This window comes from Salmo salar, chromosome 12, assembly GCF_965601325.2.
Source record: "Salmo salar chromosome 12, fSalSal1, whole genome shotgun sequence".
Lineage (NCBI taxonomy): Eukaryota > Metazoa > Chordata > Actinopteri > Salmoniformes > Salmonidae > Salmo > Salmo salar.
In genome coordinates this window covers 7,330,996-7,350,000 of record NC_138302.1, presented here as the reverse complement: position 1 = coordinate 7,350,000, position 19,005 = coordinate 7,330,996, and the positions used below count along the sequence as shown (strand labels likewise).

Below are 19,005 nucleotides of genomic sequence, written 5' to 3'. Positions count from 1 at the left end.
CAGAGATAAACACTTACTGCGGTGTGGGGCCTGTTCACTGCAGTAGGGAGGAGAGAGAGACAGCAGAGATAAACACTTACTGCGGTGTGGGGCCTGTTCACTGCAGTAGGGAGGAGAGAGAGACAGCAGAGATAAACACTTACTGCGGTGTGGGGCCTGTTCACTGCAGTAGGGTGGAGAGAGAGACAGCGGAGATAAACACTTACTGCGGTGTGGGGCCTGTTCACTGCAGTAGGGAGGAGAGAGAGACAGCAGAGATAAACACTTACTGCGGTGTGGGGCCTGTTCACTGCAGTAGGGTGGAGAGAGAGACAGCGGAGATAAACACTTACTGCGGTGTGGGGCCTGTTCACTGCAGTAGGGGATGGAGAGAGAGACAGCAGAGATAAACACTTACTGCGGTGTGGGGCCTGTTCACTGCAGTAGGGAGGAGAGAGAGACAGCAGAGATAAACACTTACTGCGGTGTGGGGCCTGTTCACTGCAGTAGGGAGGAGAGAGAGACAGCAGAGATAAACACTTACTGCGGTGTGGGGCCTGTTCACTGCAGTAGGGAGGAGAGTAGTAGCACCAGTCACACAGACACTCACTGGCATTTATTTTTTTTAAACAGTGTGACCATAAAACCTCTTTGTTGAGTCATTTGTGTGTCGTAATTATTTAATCAAACGGTGTGCTTAAAGCATCAGACAAGCTCAGTGCATATGTAGTTGCTTTTATTCAAACACATGGGGTGTGTCTAACTATATATGTAAAAAGAGAGAGAGAGAGAGGTAGAGAGAGGTAGAGAGAGAGGTAGAGAGAGAGAGGTAGAGAGAGAGAGGTAGAGAGAGAGAGGTAGAGAGAGGTAGAGAGGGAGCGAGAGAGAGGTAGAGAGAGAGAGCGAGAGAGAGAGCGAGAGAGAGAGAGGGGCCACAAACACACAGTCTATTCAGACCTCGTCTAGTACTAAAGCCTCTAATCTGACCAATACAAACTGTGAATGGAGTTCCATTCCTGCTGCCTTACTCACTCACACCATAACTACACCAGTTCTATCCATTGATTGGTTTAACCCACCAAAAACCTTTTTTGATTGGTCAGCTGTAATGCATCTGCTGTGACAGGCTTTAGTCATTGGTTTTTCCTTACATCCCCACAATGTTACATCTTTTATTAACTTGGTTCATAAATTATATACAAAAAAAACATGCCATCTCTCTATCTCTCATCCCCTCTCTCTCCCCCATCCCTCCCTCCTTCTCTCTCTCCCTCCCTCCCCCCTCTCTTCCTGAAGTAGAGAGGAAACCTCAGTCCATCTGCTTACTCAGTCCTTAAACCACTCTGTCAGCATTTTCACTGTCGACTAATAAAGTTATTTTAGTTTTGAAATGGGAACTTCAGAGAAAAAAATACTCTCTTGTGTCTCATTCTCTCTCTCTCTCTCTCTCTCTCTCTCTCTGTCTCTCTCTGTCTCTCTCTCTGTCTCTCTCTCTCTCGCTCTCTCTCTCTGTCTCTCTCTCTCTCTCTCTCTGTCTCTCTCTGTCTCTCTCTCTCTCTCTCTCTGCGTCAGTAGTGATGCATAATGCTATTTGTCACACCACTCTAGCTCCAGTCAGCAGTGTGTGTGTGGTATGGGTGTAGGTAGCCTCGTAGCAAACCAGGCTTCCCTAAAATGGGAAGTCTGGGGAAGTTCCAGAAATCAGCTAAGGAGGGGGGGAACCCGGTGCCTTGCTTGGGAGGAGCTCCAAAGGTGCTCATCAGGTTTATGCCAAAGAAATATCAACAAAACAACCACTGGTGACAAAACATTTTATAACGTTTACAGCATGCTGGTTTTCACAGCATTTCTCTGTTTTGTCCAGATGAGCTAAAGCTGTCAAGCTGCAGTAAGAAGGAAGAAATGGTTTACAACACTGGCCATATCAATATTTAATATATTTAATATTTTGACGTTTCTGAAGTGATATTTGGCTGTAAAGGCTAGCATGCGGGACAAGTCGCTAGCCATGATGAGATTGTTTGGGGAGAAAAGTCAGCTAACCTCGTAAGCTACCTAGGTATAGCTAACTAGCTAGCTACTAGCTAGTTACATTTCTCTCAGGATTATAAAGCCAACCAAAAGATAAAACAGCATATTATTGACCTAAAAGGATAGCTGTGTTAGCCCAGCTTATCCAGGGTCAGTGAAACATAGACAGTACATGGTTGCTTTATCTATAGGAACTACTGCAATAATTTTGTTAGCAACATTGCTAAAATGAACAAAATAACATAAATTGCTACCTGTAATGCTTATCTCCTGTAGCCTAACTGTCATCTCCTTACTGTCATACTGTACCTAAATTACAAGGGTTGGATTTGAACTAAACAATTTGAAACAATATGTCAGCACTTAAATATGGCACTATGCAGAAATCGCTCCGCCATTTCCTGGTTGTTAAAACTCTTAATAGTTTTCTTAATTTCAGTTTTTATGTAACAAAAAACAAGCAACTATAATGTAGACCAGGGAGCATAGAAATAGAGCACATAGAACATATCTACCGCGTCTTAGACATGCTTTTCATGAGAACGACAGATCTATAACTTACATTTCTATCTGAATTTGGTCTGGTCGCCCCCCAAAAAAGTGACATATTGTCGCTTTAAAAGGCAAGTAGAAAATCTGGTATATGGTTTGCCACATGTACCTGGTCTACTGGGGTGATTTTAAGCGGAGAACGTAGAGCTCAACATGTAAACGTTGTGTTAGTTCAGCTATTCTCTGATCCAGATGACAGATGCCCTAAAGGCCAGTAGTGCCATCATACTGTAGGACTGTAGCTGCATTAGTGATGTCACATGAGAAGCTGCACGATGGATTCACATAGCTGATGTACTGAGAGAGAGTGACAATCAAATACAACTCATTGGAGATCTTACAACTATACAAACAGGTTATGTTCATTTGAGAATACAACACAAAAACATTACAGACAGACGCCCTTCCTCTCTTTATTGAAACACAGACCCATTACAGACAGACGCCCTTCCTCTCTTTATTGAAACACAGACCCATTACAGACAGAAGCCCTTCCTCTCTTTATTGAAACACAGACCCATTACAGACAGAAGCCCTTCCTCTCTTTATTGAAACACAGACCCATTACAGACAGACGCCCTTCCTCTCTTTATTGAAACACAGACCCATTACAGACAGAAGCCCTTCCTCTCTTTATTGAAACACAGACCCATTACAGACAGAAGCCCTTCCTTTCTTTATTGAAACACAGACCCATTACAGAGAGAAGCCCTTCCTCTCTTTATTGAAACACAGACCCATTACAGACAGAAGCCCTTCCTCTCTTTATTGAAACACAGACCCATTACAGAGAGAAGCCCTTCCTCTCTTTATTGAAACACAGACCCATTACTACTGGCTGAGCAGGGTTCTGATCCAGCGGTGACCAACCCTGTTCCACTGATCTACTGGCTGAGCAGGGTTCTGATCCAGCGGTGACCAACCCTGTTCCACTGATCTACTGATCTACTGGCTGAGCAGGGTTCTGATCCAGCGGTGACCAACCCTGTTCCACTGATCTACTGGCTGAGCAGGGTTCTGATCCAGCGGTGACCAACCCTGTTCCACTGATCTACTGGCTGAGCAGGGTTCTGATCCAGCGGTGACCAACCCTGTTCCACTGATCTACTGGCTGAGCAGGGTTCTGATCCAGCGGTGACCAACCCTGTTCCACTGATCTACTGGCTGAGCAGGGTTCTGATCCAGCGGTGACCAACCCTGTTCCACTGATCTACTGGCTGAGCAGGGTTCTGATCCAGCGGTGACCAACCCTGTTCCACTGATCTACTGGCTGAGCAGGGTTCTGATCCAGCGGTGACCAACCCTGTTCCACTGATCTACTGGCTGAGCAGGGTTCTGATCCAGCGGTGACCAACCCTGTTCCACTGATCTACTGATCTACTGGCTGAGCAGGGTTCTGATCCAGCGGTGACCAACCCTGTTCCACTGATCTACTGGCTGAGCAGGGTTCTGATCCAGCGGTGACCAACCCTGTTCCACTGATCTACTGGCTGAGCAGGGTTCTGATCCAGCGGTGACCAACCCTGTTCCACTGATCTACTGGCTGAGCAGGGTTCTGATCCAGCGGTGACCAACCCTGTTCCACTGATCTACTGATCTACTGGCTGAGCAGGGTTCTGATCCAGCGGTGACCAACCCTGTTCCACTGATCTACTGGCTGAGCAGGGTTCTGATCCAGCGGTGACCAACCCTGTTCCACTGATCTACTGGCTGAGCAGGGTTCTGATCCAGCGGTGACCAACCCTGTTCCACTGATCTACTGGCTGAGCAGGGTTCTGATCCAGCGGTGACCAACCCTGCTCCACTGATCTACTGATCTACTGGCTGAGCAGGGTTCTGATCCAGCGGTGACCAACCCTGCTCCACTGATCTACTGATCTACTGGCTGAGCAGGGTTCTGATCCAGCGGTGACCAACCCTGCTCCACTGATCTACTGGCTGAGCAGGGTTCTGATCCAGCGGTGACCAACCCTGTTCCACTGATCTACTGATCTACTGGCTGAGCAGGGTTCTGATCCAGCGGTGACCAACCCTGTTCCACTGATCTACTGATCTACTGGCTGAGCAGGGTTCTGATCCAGCGGTGACCAACCCTGTTCCACTGATCTACTGATCTACTGGCTGAGCAGGGTTCTGATCCAGCGGTGACCAACCCTGTTCCACTGATCTACTGATCTACTGGCTGAGCAGGGTTCTGATCCAGCGGTGACCAACCCTGTTCCACTGATCTACTGGCTGAGCAGGGTTCTGATCCAGCGGTGACCAACCCTGTTCCACTGATCTACTGATCTACTGGCTGAGCAGGGTTCTGATCCAGCGGTGACCAACCCTGTTCCACTGATCTACTGGCTGAGCAGGGTTCTGATCCAGCGGTGACCAACCCTGTTCCACTGATCTACTGGCTGAGCAGGGTTCTGATCCAGCGGTGACCAACCCTGTTCCACTGATCTACTGATCTACTGGCTGAGCAGGGTTCTGATCCAGCGGTGACCAACCCTGTTCCACTGATCTACTGGCTGAGCAGGGTTCTGATCCAGCGGTGACCAACCCTGTTTCACTGATCTACTGGCTGAGCAGGGTTCTGATCCAGCCCAGGGAATAGCACTCTTGATGATCAACTCTTTAGATGTGATGAGTTGATAATCGGGTGTGTTATTGCTGGGCTGGAACAGAACCCTGCACAGCCAGCAGTCCTCCAGCAGCTCCAGTTGTAACAGGTTAATACATTGTGTGGGATGTTTAACTGTATAACAGCATTCTGTTAAACATCCGTAGGCCTACACATATAACTCAGGACATATAGGATATACCCTTAGTCTCTTAGGACGTTCACTGGGACCTCTGTCTTCCTCTGCCAACAGGCTTCCACAGCTTTCCATAGCTGAGGACAGATTACATCACAAAGAAACAGGCTTCATTATACTCCAATTAGACGGCATTGAATATTATGTTTCCATTATCTCTCAACCTGGTAGTTTAACCCTCTAGGGACTAGAGAATCTGTTCATAATGACCTGTCCAGTGGTCCACCCTCTCCCTTTACTGACAGCTGAAGCTGCAATGTCACCCTCTCACATGGCCGTTATCTACAAAATACATTTGGAGACTGATTTTTAATTTTACAATGATTACGTCAAGATAGCTAGCTAATAGGAAGTTAGCTAGCTGATGACACTTAATTCACTTAGCTAAACAGTGTGTAAAGTTAGCTAGCTCGCTAGTTAGCAGCTCAGTGGAGTTAGCCTACAAAGTGGCCTACTGTAGCTAGCTAGCTAGTTAATAATAAAAAATAAAAATTGTATTTACTTACTTGAATATGTTCTCCCACTGCCTCTGTTTTATGGGTCCTTAGAAACTAAATAATGGGTAATCTTCAAGATATTTTCAGTGGTAGCAAAGCGGCGGTGTGGACAGGATGACTGGACACAAAAGGAAAAGGGTTTGTCACCAGAGCGGTTTAGAACGTGTTGTGGCCTTTGACTTTACCAACGTAATTCACTTTCAATAAAATATAAATCGCAGACCTGTCAGCAACACTTGATAACTTGCATTTGAAAAACTAGCATAGGCAACAACACCAACTACCAGGATGGTAATCAGTGATTCACATAGCACCCAGCAAGTCTACAGGCGTGGGGGGGGGGGGGCTAGAAATGTAACATCTAATCAAAATCTGTCTGCTGTGTTTTTGCACCAAAACTAAATTCTCCAGACCTCCAAGAGAGGTGTGACAACGACGTGATTTTGGTGGTATGGCAAAGTGAGACTAGAGTGTAATGTGTGTGTGTGTGTGTGTGTGTCTGTCTGTCTGTCTGTGTATGTAGTCTGTGTTAATCTCCTCAACGCTGGGAATTCCCCTCTCCCCCCTCCTGGCCCCTCCCCCTTACGTTGGCGGACTTTGTTTCCTGTGGCGGTGACATCACAGGTCAGCCGTTGGGTCATGGGGTCGCGTTTCCTGTTTGGCACGGCAACATAACGGTTCACGGCCGTTCGTCCAATGAGGTCACTTTTAGAACACGACTCTGTGACAAATTATTATTCATTTATAAGAAAAGTTGGAATCTCATTTGGAGAAGAAGACAAACTGACATTTACAATAAGACCAGACCAGAGCCCATCAACTAAATGAAAGACGGATTGAAAGAAGAATAGTGGAAAGAGGAATAGTTTTGGAACGAGGAATAGTTTTGAAAAGACGCATAGTTTTGAAAATAGGAATAGGTTTGGAAAGAGGAATAGTTTTGGAAAGAGGAATAGTTTTGGAAAGAGGAATAGTTTTGAAAATAGGAATAGTTTTGGAAAGAGGAATAGTTTGGAAAGAGGAATAGTTTTCAAAAGAGAAAGAGTTTTCAAAAGAGGAATCGGTTTCAAAAGAGGAATCGTTTTAGAAAGAGGAATAGTTTTGGAACGAGGGCTAGTTTTATGTGTGTATGGAAGGGAGGGGAGGGGGGTTGCTGTCTCTCTGTCTGGTTAATCCCTCTCTCTCCGTTTTCACACACACAGCTGTTTCCTGGGGTAGTGGATGTGATTGAGGTTGCAATGTACCAGACTGAACTATCATAGTAAATAATGTTAAACATCCTGTTTGGCTCAGTCGGTGTGGTGCATGTAAGACCAAGGGTCGTGGGTTTGATACAGCCTGGGGACACCTATTCATAAAATGGACCAATGACTTTGGATAAAAGTGTCTGCTGAATGGCGTAAATGCTTATCCAGGCATTGGGAGATTGCTTCATAGAGCCCCTGGAACGCATTACGGAGCTGATCCTGGATCTGTTTTAGTAATGTTCCCTTCAGAGGCATTGAGAGATTGCTTCATAGAGCCCCTGGAACGCATTACGGAGCTGATCCCGGATCTGTTTTAGTAATGTTCCCTTCAAAGGCATTGGGAGATTGCTTCATAGAGCCCCTGGAACGCATTACGGAGCTGATCCTGGATCTGTTTTAGTAATGTTCCCCTCTTAGAGGCAGAACGCAGGGTCAACACACTTTTATCAGAAAACATTGCTCTCTTTCTTACTCCCTCTTTCTCCCTTTTCCTCCCCCTCTCTCCTCTCTCTCTCCCTCCCTCCCTCCCTCCCTCCCTCTGTCCGTGTCAGGGTTGAGTTTAATGATCAGTTTTGTTTGTTTGAACATTGTAGAGCATTCTAGAAGCCTCGGTGTCAGCCCCTTGGACACACTGGTTGAATCAACGTCGTTTCCACGTCATTTCAATGAAATTACATTGAACCAACGTGGAATAGACGTTTAATTGACGTCTTTGCCCAGTGGGAAGAGTGTTTGTTGTTGTGTGTGGTTGAAATATATAGCAAATACTTTCAAAAACTTGTGCTTGAGCTGTGCTTTCAGCTTGTTGTGTCCAATGGAAACAATGGAATAAAAAGTTTCATTAAATCAAAAAGACTGTTGTCTCTTCCTGTCTACAGAGTGAGTCGGTGAAATACTTCCTGGATAACCTGGACCGGATTGGCCAGCCGGTGAGTGGGCGGAGCTTCTTCACCTTTAACCTTTAATGTCAGAACCTCTGGCCACACCCCCCATCTGATAGTATTATTGACTATGTAATTACATTAACTTGACAATGTTGTTGAATACTGTACATAAATGACAACCAAAAACAATGTTGTTGAATACTGTACATAAATGACAACCAAAAACAATGTTGTTGAATACTGTACATAAATGACAACCAAAAACAATGTTGTTGAATACTGTACATAAATGACAACCAAAAACAATGTTGTTGAATACTGTACATAAATGACAACCAAAAACAATGTTGTTGAATACTGTACATAAATGACAACCAAAAACAATGTTGTTGAATACTGTACATAAATGACAACCAAAAACAATCAAAGAGCATGATAATATTACTCTCTCCTCCTCTCTGCTCTCTCTACTCCTCCCCTCTCTCCTCCTCTCTACACCTCCCCTCTCTCCTCGATCCCTCATCCCTCTCTCCTCCTCTCTGCTCCTTTCTACTCCTCCCCTCTCCTCCATCCTTCCATCCCTCTCTGCTCCTCCCCTCTCCTCCATCCTTCCATCCCTCTCTCCTCCTCTCGCCTCCTCTCTCCAGAACTATATCCCTAGTCGGCAGGACATTCTGTTTGCACGGAAGGCGACCAAAGGAATCGTAGAACACGACTTTGTCATAAAGAAGATTCCGTTTAAGATGGTTGATGTGGGGGGTCAGAGGTCACAGAGACAGAAATGGTTTCAGTGCTTCGACGGAATCACATCTATACTGTTCATGGTGTCATCATCCGAGTACGACCAGGTAGGCTATACACACACACACACACACACACACACACACAGAGATGTAGAACCAGGTACACCCACCAGACCAGAGTATATGAGGTGTTGATGTAGCTGGGATGTTTTGGGGGGAAAATCACATCTTCAGTTTTACGTGAGTCAACAGGAAGAAGACATGTCTCACCTCCTCTCCCATAGGTTCTGATGGAGGACCGGAGGACCAATCGGCTGGTAGAGAGTATGAACATCTTTGAGACGATCGTGAACAACAAGCTCTTCCTCAACGTGTCCATCATCCTCTTCCTCAACAAGACTGATCTGCTGGTGGAGAAACTACACCAGTCTGACATCACTAAACACTTCCCTGAATACAGGGGAGACCCTCGCAGGCTGGAGGATGTACAGGTAGGATCTAACACACAGGACCTACAGCTAGGATATAACACACAGGACCTACAGGTAGGATATAACACACAGGGTCTACAGGTAGGATCTAACACACAGGACCTACAGGTAGGATATAACACACAGGACCTACAGGTAGGATATAACACACAGGGTCTTCAGGTAGGATCTAACACACAGGACCTACAGGTAGGATATAACACACAGGACCTACAGCTAGGATATAACATACAGGAACTACAGGTAGGATCTAACACACAGGACCTACAGGTAGGATAAAACACACAGGACCTACAGCTAGGATATAACACACAGGACCTACAGGTATGATCTAACACACAGGACCTACAGGTAGGATATAACACACAGGACCTACAGCTAGGATATAACACACAGGACCTACAGCTAGGATATAACACACAGGACCTACAGGTAGTATCTAACACACAGGACCTACAGGTAGGATATAACACACAGGGTCTACAGGTAGGATCTAACACACAGGACCTACAGGTAGGATATAACACACAGGACCTACAGGTAGGATATAACACACAGGGTCTTCAGGTAGGATCTAACACACAGGACCTACAGGTAGGATATAACACACAGGACCTACAGGTAGTATCTAACACACAGGACCTACAGCTAGGATATAACACACAGGACCTACAGCTAGGATATAACACACAGGACCTACAGGTAGTATCTAACACACAGGACCTACAGGTAGGATATAACACACAGGGTCTACAGGTAGGATCTAACACACAGGACCTACAGGTAGGATATAACACACAGGACCTACAGGTAGGATATAACACACAGGGTCTTCAGGTAGGATCTAACACACAGGACCTACAGGTAGGATATAACACACAGGACCTACAGCTAGGATATAACATACAGGAACTACAGGTAGGATCTAACACACAGGACCTACAGGTAGGATAAAACACACAGGACCTACAGCTAGGATATAACACACAGGACCTACAGGTAGGATCTAACACACAGGACCTACAGGTAGGATATAACACACAGGACCTACAGCTAGGATATAACACACAGGACCTACAGCTAGGATATAACACACAGGACCTACAGGTAGTATCTAACACACAGGACCTACAGGTAGGATCTAACACACAGGACCTACAGGTAGGATATAACACACAGGACCTACAGCTAGGATATAACACACAGGACCTACAGGTAGGATAAAACACACAGGACCTACAGGTAGGATATAACACACAGGACCTACAAGTAGGATATAACACAAAGGGCGTACAGGTAGGATCTAACACACAGGACCTACAGCTAGGATATAACACACAGGGTCTACAGGTAGGATCTAACACACAGGACCTACAGCTAGGATATAACACACAGGACCTACAGGTAGGATATAACACACAGGGTCTACAGGTAGGATCTAACACACAGGACCTACAGCTAGGATATAACACACAGGACCTACAGGTAGGATATAACACACAGGGTCTACAGGTAGGATCTAACACACAGGACCTACAGGTAGGATATAACACACAGGACCTACAGCTAGGATATAACACACAGGACCTACAGGTAGGATCTAACACACAGGACCTACAGGTAGGATCTAACACACAGGACCTACAGCTAGGATATAACACACAGGACCTACAGGTAGGATCTAACACACAGGACCTACAGGTAGGATATAACACACAGGACCTACAGCTAGGATATAACACACAGGGTCTACAGGTAGGATGTAACACACAGGACCTACAGGTAGGATCTAACACACAGGGTCTACAGGTAGGATCTAACACACAGGACCTACAGGTAGGATATAACACACAGGACCTACAGGTAGGATCTAACACACAGGACCTACAGGTAGGATATAACACACAGGACCTACAGCTAGGATCTAACACACAGGACCTACAGGTAGTATATAACACACAGGACCTACAGGTAGGATATAACACACAGGACCTACAGCTAGGATATAACACACAGGTAGGATTCAGGTAGGATCAAACACACAGGACCTACAGGTAGGATATAACACACAGGACCTACAGGTAGGATCAAACATACAGGACCTACAGGTAGGATGTAACACACATGATCTACAGGTAGGATTTAACACACAGGGTCTACAGGTAGGATATAACACACAGGACCTACAGGTAGGAAATAACACACTTGGTCTATAGGTAGGATATAACACACAGGGTCTACAGGTAGGATATAACACACAGGGTCTACAGGTAGGATATAACACACAGGACCTACAGGTAGGATATAACACACATGGTCTACAGGTAGGATATAACACACAGGTAGGATACAGGTAGGATATAACACACAGGACGTACAGGTAGGATTAAACACACAGGACCTACAGGTAGGATCTAACATACAGGGTCTACAGGTAGGATCTAACATACAGGGTCTAGAGGTAGGATCTAACACACAGGTAGCGAGGTCACACCGGGTCTACGGAGGTCTAACACACGGCCTCGGAGGCCTACAGGGTCACGGAGGTCTAACACAGGGCTGGGAGGCCCCGGTAGCAGGGTCACCCGGACCTACGGTAGGACACACACGGACCTACAGGTAGGCACACAGGCCACAGGACCCCGCACCTGACCAGGTACACACAAACACACCTGACCAGGTACACCCAAACACACCTGACCAGGTACACACACACAGACCTGACCAGGTACACACACACAGACCTGACCAGGTACACACAAACACACCTGACCAGGTACACACACACAGACCTGACCAGGTACACACACACACACACCTGACCAGGTACACACACACAGACCTGACCAGGTACACACACACAGACCTGACCAGGTACACACACACACACCTGACCAGGTACACACACACAGACCTGACCAGGTACACACAAACTCTCAACCCTCTTCTCTGTCTCTCTCTCTCTCTGCAGGCGTTCCTGGTGCAATCGTTCAGTCGTAAGCGGCGTAACCGTGGAAAACCTCTGTTTCATCACTTTACCACGGCGATCGACACGGAGAACATCCGCTTTGTGTTCCATGCTGTTAAAGACACCATACTGCAGGAGAACCTCAAAGACATCATGCTACAGTGATACACACACACACACACATTATATACACACACACACACACACACACACACACACACACACACATTATATACACACACACACATTATATACATTTACATTTACATTTAAGTCATTTAGCAGATACACACACACACACACACACACACACACACACACACCACACACACTATACACATACATACACACACACTAACATTTTATATACACACATTATACAGGTATTATATAGAGCCCCCCCCCCCTCCCCTGTGTTTGTAGATTATAGAACTACTAGAAGGGATTTTCCCTTCCTGAACAGCGCTCCATGGTGGATGGACCAGACCGGCTGCCATTTTGGCTTCTGTGGACCCTTGATGGACTGGATGTTAGAGTCACCTGCTCCAGAAGTGCTGCAGTTGTTTCATGCCGTCGGCCATTTTACATCAACTAGATGGAATTTGCCGCCATATTGACAGTTCTTGTGGATTTTTAGATTTATATCTGTTCTAGAATGTATCTGTTCTAGAATTTATATTTCTATGACCTGAGTAACCACTGCACTGAGAAGCAGACAGACAGTCCTCCTGAACTCTCGACTCTGACCTGTGACCCTGGGGATCGTGTTGGATTATGGGAAATGCAGTCTCAGGACAAGGAAGACTCTTAATGACATCACTGATATGATGACATTGCGGATGACATCATCACAGAAGGAGGCCAATCAGAGTACTGAGAACGCGTCTAACTTCCTGCTTGTCTCCTTCAACTAATTCTTCATCCCTTCCTTCTGATTCTGTTACAACAGAGAGAGAGAGAGAGAGAGAGAGAGAGAGAGAGAGAGACAGACAGACAGACAGACAGACAGACAGACAGACAGCGACAGACAGACAGACAGACAGACAGACAGACAGACAGACAGACAGACAGACAGACAGACAGACAGACAGACAGACAGACAGACAGACAGACAGACAGACAGACAGACAGACAGAGAGACGGAGAGAGAGACGGAGACGAGAGACGGAGACGGAGAGAGAGACAGAGAGAGACACAGAGATACAGAGACGGAGAGATGGAGAGAGAGACAGAGAGACAGAGACAGAGAGAGAGAGACGGACAGACGGACAGAAGGACAGACGGACAGACGGACAGAGAGAGAGAGAGAGAGAGAGAGAGAGAGAGAGACACAGAGATACAGAGACAGAGAGATGGAGAGAGAGACAGAGAGACAGAGAGATGGAGACAGAGACAGAGAGATGGAGACAGAGCAGAGAGACAGAGAGGGAGATCAGTCCAGTTACATGTTATGTGATCATCATCGTGTTCCACAAGTGTTCCTCATGGTGAACTCAAAGTGAGTTTGTTTCTCTCTCTACTTCCCTCCCCCTCTCCCTCCCCCTATCACATGTTGAAGATATCAGTACATCATATTCAGGACAGAAACTCAGTGAGTTTGTTTCTCTCTCTACTTCCCTCCCCCTCTCCCTCCCCCTATCACATGTTGAAGATATCAGTACATCATATTCAGGACAGAAACTCAGTGAGTTTGTCTCTCTCTCTACTTCCCTCCCCCTCTCCCTCTTCCTATCACATGTTGAAGATATCAGTACATCATATTCAGGACAGAAACTCAGTGAGTTTGTCTCTCTCTCTCTATTCTGTCGCTGTAACCACTGCCCCCTCCTCCTCTCCTTTCCTCCGCTGCCCCCCCCCCCCCGCCCACACAAAGGAGTGATTGTCCCCCCCTCTCCCTCCCGCTCTTTCTCTCTCCCTCTCCTTCTCTGTTGTGGCTGGAAAGATGAATTAGTGACTGTGAGGGTAAAGAAACCCCCCACCCTTACATCTAGTCTAACTAGTCATTACCAACACTACCTTATAACCACTGTCCCTCTCTCTGCCTCCTCTCCTCCCTCTCCAGACACTGTTCCTTCTGTTTATGTGCGTGTGTATCCGTTCTCTGTGAGTGTGTATATAGCCTACTGTGTGTATCCGTTCTCTGTGAGTGTGTATATAGCCTACTGTGTGTATCCGTTCTCTGTGAGTGTGTATATAGCCCACTGTGTGTATCTGTTCTCTGTGAGTGTGTATATAGCCTACTGTGTGTATCTGTTCTCTGTGAGTGTGTTTATAGCCCACTGTGTGTATCTGTTCTCTGTGAGTGTGTATATAGCCTACTGTGTGTATCTGTTCCCTGTGAGTATGTTTATAGCCTACTGTGTGTATCTGTTCTCTGTGAGTGTGTATATAGCCTACTGTGTGTATCTGTTCCCTGTGAGTATGTTTATAGCCTACTGTGTGTATCCGTTCTCTGTGAGTGTGTATATAGCCTACTGTGTGTATCCGTTCTCTGTGAGTGTGTTTATAGCCTACTGTGTGTATCCGTTCTCTGTGAGTGTGTATATAGCCTACTGTGTGTATCCGTTCTCTGTGAGTGTGTTTATAGCCTACTGTGTGTATCCGTTCTCTGTGAGTGTGTATATAGCCTACTGTGTGTATCCGTTCTCTGTGAGTGTGTTTATAGCCTACTGTGTGTATCCATTCTCTGTGAGTGTGTTTATAGCCTACTGTGTGTATCCGTTCTCTGTGAGTGTGTGTATAGGCTACTGTGAGTATCCGTTCTCTGTGAGTGTGTATATAGCCTACTGTGTGTATCCGTTCTCTGTGAGTGTGTTTATAGCCTACTGTGAGTATCCGTTCTCTGTGAGTGTGTATATAGCCTACTGTGAGTATACTGTAAAACTGTGTCAAAACACACTACTACTATCACCACTAACCCCAACGTTACCGTGACGTCACTGTCATGTTACCCTAACGTTTGTACAGTTCCATTGTTGTATCTTCTCTAACTGTTGTTGTTGTTGTTGATTGCACTGGATGAAATCTCATATAGCGAAATTGATGGAATACAAAATAGGAGAAAAAACTGATTGTTCTGGAAAAACAGAAGAGAGGAGGAGATGTGCACATGTATTGTTTGGTCTGTGTTTGTTTTTCTACAGGCTAGCCTTGGTTCTGTTCTGATAAATACAGAGCTGTGTTTGTTTTTCTACAGGCTAGCCTTGGTTCTGTTCTGATAAATACAGAGCTGTGTTTGTTTTTCTACAGGCTAGCCTTGGTTCTGTTCTGATAAATACAGAGCTGTGTTTGTTTTTCTACAGGCTAGCCTTGGTTCTGTTCTGATAAATACAGAGCTGTGTTTGTTTTTCTACAGGCTAGCCTTGGTTCTGTTCTGATAAATACAGAGCTGTGTTTGTTTTTCTACAGGCTAGCCTTGGTTCTGTTCTGATAAATACAGAGCTGTGTTTGTTTTTCTACAGGCTAGCCTTGGTTCTGTTCTGATAAATACAGAGCTGTGTTTGTTTTTCTACAGGCTAGCCTTGGTTCTGTTCTGATAAATACAGAGCTGTGTTTGTTATTCTACAGGCTAGCCTTGGTTCTGTTCTGATAAATACAGAGCTGTGTTTGTTTTTCTACAGGCTAGCCTTGGTTCTGTTCTGATAAATACAGAGCTGTGTTTGTTTTTCTACAGGCTAGCCTTGGTTCTGTTCTGATAAATACAGAGCTGTGTTTGTTTTTCTACAGGCTAGCCTTGGTTCTGTTCTGATAAATACAGAGCTGTGTTTGTTTTTCTACAGGCTAGCCTTGGTTCTGTTCTGATAAATACAGAGCTGTGTTTGTTTTTCTACAGGCTAGCCTTGGTTCTGTTCTGATAAATACAGAGCTGTGTTTGTTTTTCTACAGGCTAGCCTTGGTTCTGTTCTGATAAATACAGAGCTGTGTTTGTTTTTCTACAGGCTAGCCTTGGTTCTGTTCTGATAAATACAGAGCTGTGTTTGTTATTCTACAGGCTAGCCTTGGTTCTGTTCTGATAAATACAGAGCTGTGTTTGTTATTCTACAGGCTAGCCTTGGTTCTGTTCTGATAAATACAGCACTGCAATTCGCTGACCCCACGTCTCACTGTCTCCTTATTGGGTGTTTTTACTGTGTGTGCTCGTGTGTGAACGTTTCAAACACGGTCAAATGCTACAGCTTTCAGTGCCTTCACAGAGGTTTGGAATGGTTATTTTCTTTATGGTTAAAATACACAAGAAGGGGCCTCCCGAGTGGGGCAGAGGTCTAAGGCACTGCATCGCAGTGCTAAAGGAGTCACTACAGAACCGGGTTCGATCCCGGGATGTGTCCTAGCCGACCGGGAGAGCCATGAGGCGGTGAACAGTTGGCCCAGCGTCGTCCTGTTTAGGGAATGGTTTGCCGGCCGGGATGTCCTTGTCACATTACGCACTAGCGATTCCTTGTGGCGGGCCGGGCGCATGCACGCTGACTTCGGTCGCCAGTTGGACGGTGTTTCCTCCAACACATTGGTGCGGCTGGCTTCTGGGTTAAGCGAGCAGTGTGTCAAGAAGCAGTGCGGCTTAGCAGGGTCATGTTTCGGCTCTCGACCTTCGCCTCTCCCGAGTCCGTACGGGAGTTACAGCGATGGGACAAGACAGTAACTAATATTGGACATCACGAAATTGGGGAGAAACTAACTGACCTAACTGACAAAATAAATGTAGAAATCTATATTATTCAATTATTGCACCCACACTGCTCGCATGTGCCAACGAGCGTCTGCGTTGCCAAGGGCTAAAATAGAAGTCAGTTCTATTTGTGATGCAGATCGCGCTGCAAGTCCTGCCTCTCCCATCTCCTCATTGGTTTATAGAAGCAGGTACCCACGTGCCATCTCCTCATTGGTTATACCCACGTGGGTGACTGAAAGATGAACGAGGTCACGTGGGTGACTGAAAGATGAACAGAGACACTAGCTAATTTATGAAAGTTGCCAATCACAATATAAAGTCCAGAGAAGAAAAAGCCTGGAAGAAGGAGAGATGGCTAGAAACGATTCAGTTGATCGTTTTATGTGTGGATTAATTTGGTGGAATAGAGGACCTTGTGCATTGCAGGTAAAATAACAACTCAATGTTTATATCCCAGGTCAAATTAGCTAGCAACAGCAAGCTAGCTAAATAGGACATATTAGCTAGCAAGTGTAAGCTAGCTAGCTAAATTGCCATAAATGTTTAATGCTTTTCGACCAGTCCCCAAATTAATGTAATTGGTTCAGAGTTTGTTTTGATATTTTAACCTGCGTGTCGTGATCGCGTTTGGTGGAGGGGGACAAAATCAATGTATGCACGATGGCACACGATGGCGCACGCGCGCTGCCGGTTTGGGTTCTGTGTAACTAACTGACCTTGGATCAGTCTATGGAGCCTGTTTAGTCCAAACCTAACTAACTGATCCAGCATCGGCCTTAGCAAAGACACTAGCTAACTGACCTTGGATCCGTCTACGGAGGCCTGTCTAGTCCAAACCTAACTAACTGACCCCAGCATCGGCCTTAGCAAAGACACTAGCTGACTGGTGTTCTACATTCTGGTCTTTTCCTGCTGATCAGGAGTCCATTTTTAGCCGTGGTACATTCAGCTACAGAGATGGAAGAGAGGAGGGGAGAGAGAGAAAGAAACATGGAGAGAGAGCGGGAGAGAAAGAAAAAGAAACATGGAGAAAGAGAGAGGGAGAGAGAGAAAAGCAGATTAGTTTAACTTGATAGTTGTTTGTGTATAGAAATGGTTCAATGTATTGTTGACACACACACACACTGTGTATCTAAACCAAAGGCCTGGTTTAGTCAGTCTGTGGAAACAGCACCTCTGGGACCTGACGGAGGGAGAGACGGAGAGAGATAGAGGGAGGGAGGGAGAGAGAGGGAGAGAGATAGAGGGAGAGAGATAGAGGGAGAGAGGGAGAGACGGAGAGAGATAGAGGGAGGGAGGGAGAGAGAGGGAGAGAGATAGAGGGAGAGAGATAGAGGGAGGGAGGGAGAGACGGAGAGAGATAGAGGGAGAGAGGGAGAGAGATAGAGGGAGGGAGAGATGGAGGGAGGGAGGGAGAGAGAGGGAGAGAGATAGAGGGAGGGAGAGACGGAGAGAGAGGGAGAGACGGAGAGAGATAGAGGGAGGGAGGGAGAGAGAGGGAGAGAGATAGAGGGAGGGAGGGAGAGAGAGGGAGAGAGATAGAGGGAGGGAGAGAGGGAGAAAGATAGAGGGAGGGAGAGAGGGAAGGAGAGAGGGAGAGACGGAGAGAGATAGAGGGAGGGAGGGAGAGAGAGGGAGAGAGATAGAGGGAGGGAGGGAGAGAGAGGGAGAGAGATAGAGGGAGGGAGGGAGAGAGAGGGAGAGAGATAGAGGGAGGGAGAGAGGGAGAAAGATAGAGGGAGGGAGAGAGGGAAGGAGAGAGGGAGAGACGGAGAGAGATAGAGGGAGGGAGGGAGAGAGAGGGAGGGAGAGATGGAGAGGGAGGGAGAGATGGAGAGAGATAGAAGGAGGGAGAGATGGAGAGGGAGGGAGAGATGGAGAGAGAGGGAGAGATGGAGAGAGATAGAAGGAGGGAGAGATGGAGAGGGAGGGAGAGATGGAGAGAGAGGGAGAGAGAGAGACGGAGAGAGATAGAGGGAGGGAGAGACGGAGAGAGATAGAGGGAGGGAGAGATGGAGAGAGATAGAGGGAGGGAGAGATGGAGAGGGAGGGAGAGATGGAGAGAGATAGAAGGAGGGAGAGATGGAGAGGGAGGGAGAGATGGAGAGAGAGGGAGAGATAGAGAGAGAGACGGAGAGAG

At 46.4% G+C, this 19,005-nt stretch overlaps 1 protein-coding gene across 1 annotated transcript in view; it reads left to right on the top strand.

Annotated features, from left to right (window-relative positions):
• The window catches only part of LOC106564016 (guanine nucleotide-binding protein subunit alpha-12-like), a 35,829-nt gene extending 23,354 nt beyond the window's left edge, over nt 1–12,475 (top strand). The window contains exons 3-6 of the mRNA XM_045690585.2: nt 7,989–8,039; nt 8,642–8,842; nt 9,022–9,228; nt 12,200–12,475. Of these exons, the coding sequence (XP_045546541.1) occupies nt 7,989–8,039; nt 8,642–8,842; nt 9,022–9,228; nt 12,200–12,361 (621 nt within the window). The 3' untranslated portion in view covers nt 12,362–12,475. The remainder of the gene's footprint in view (nt 1–7,988; nt 8,040–8,641; nt 8,843–9,021; nt 9,229–12,199) is intronic.
• Nucleotides 12,476–19,005: the final 6,530 nt, after the last annotated feature.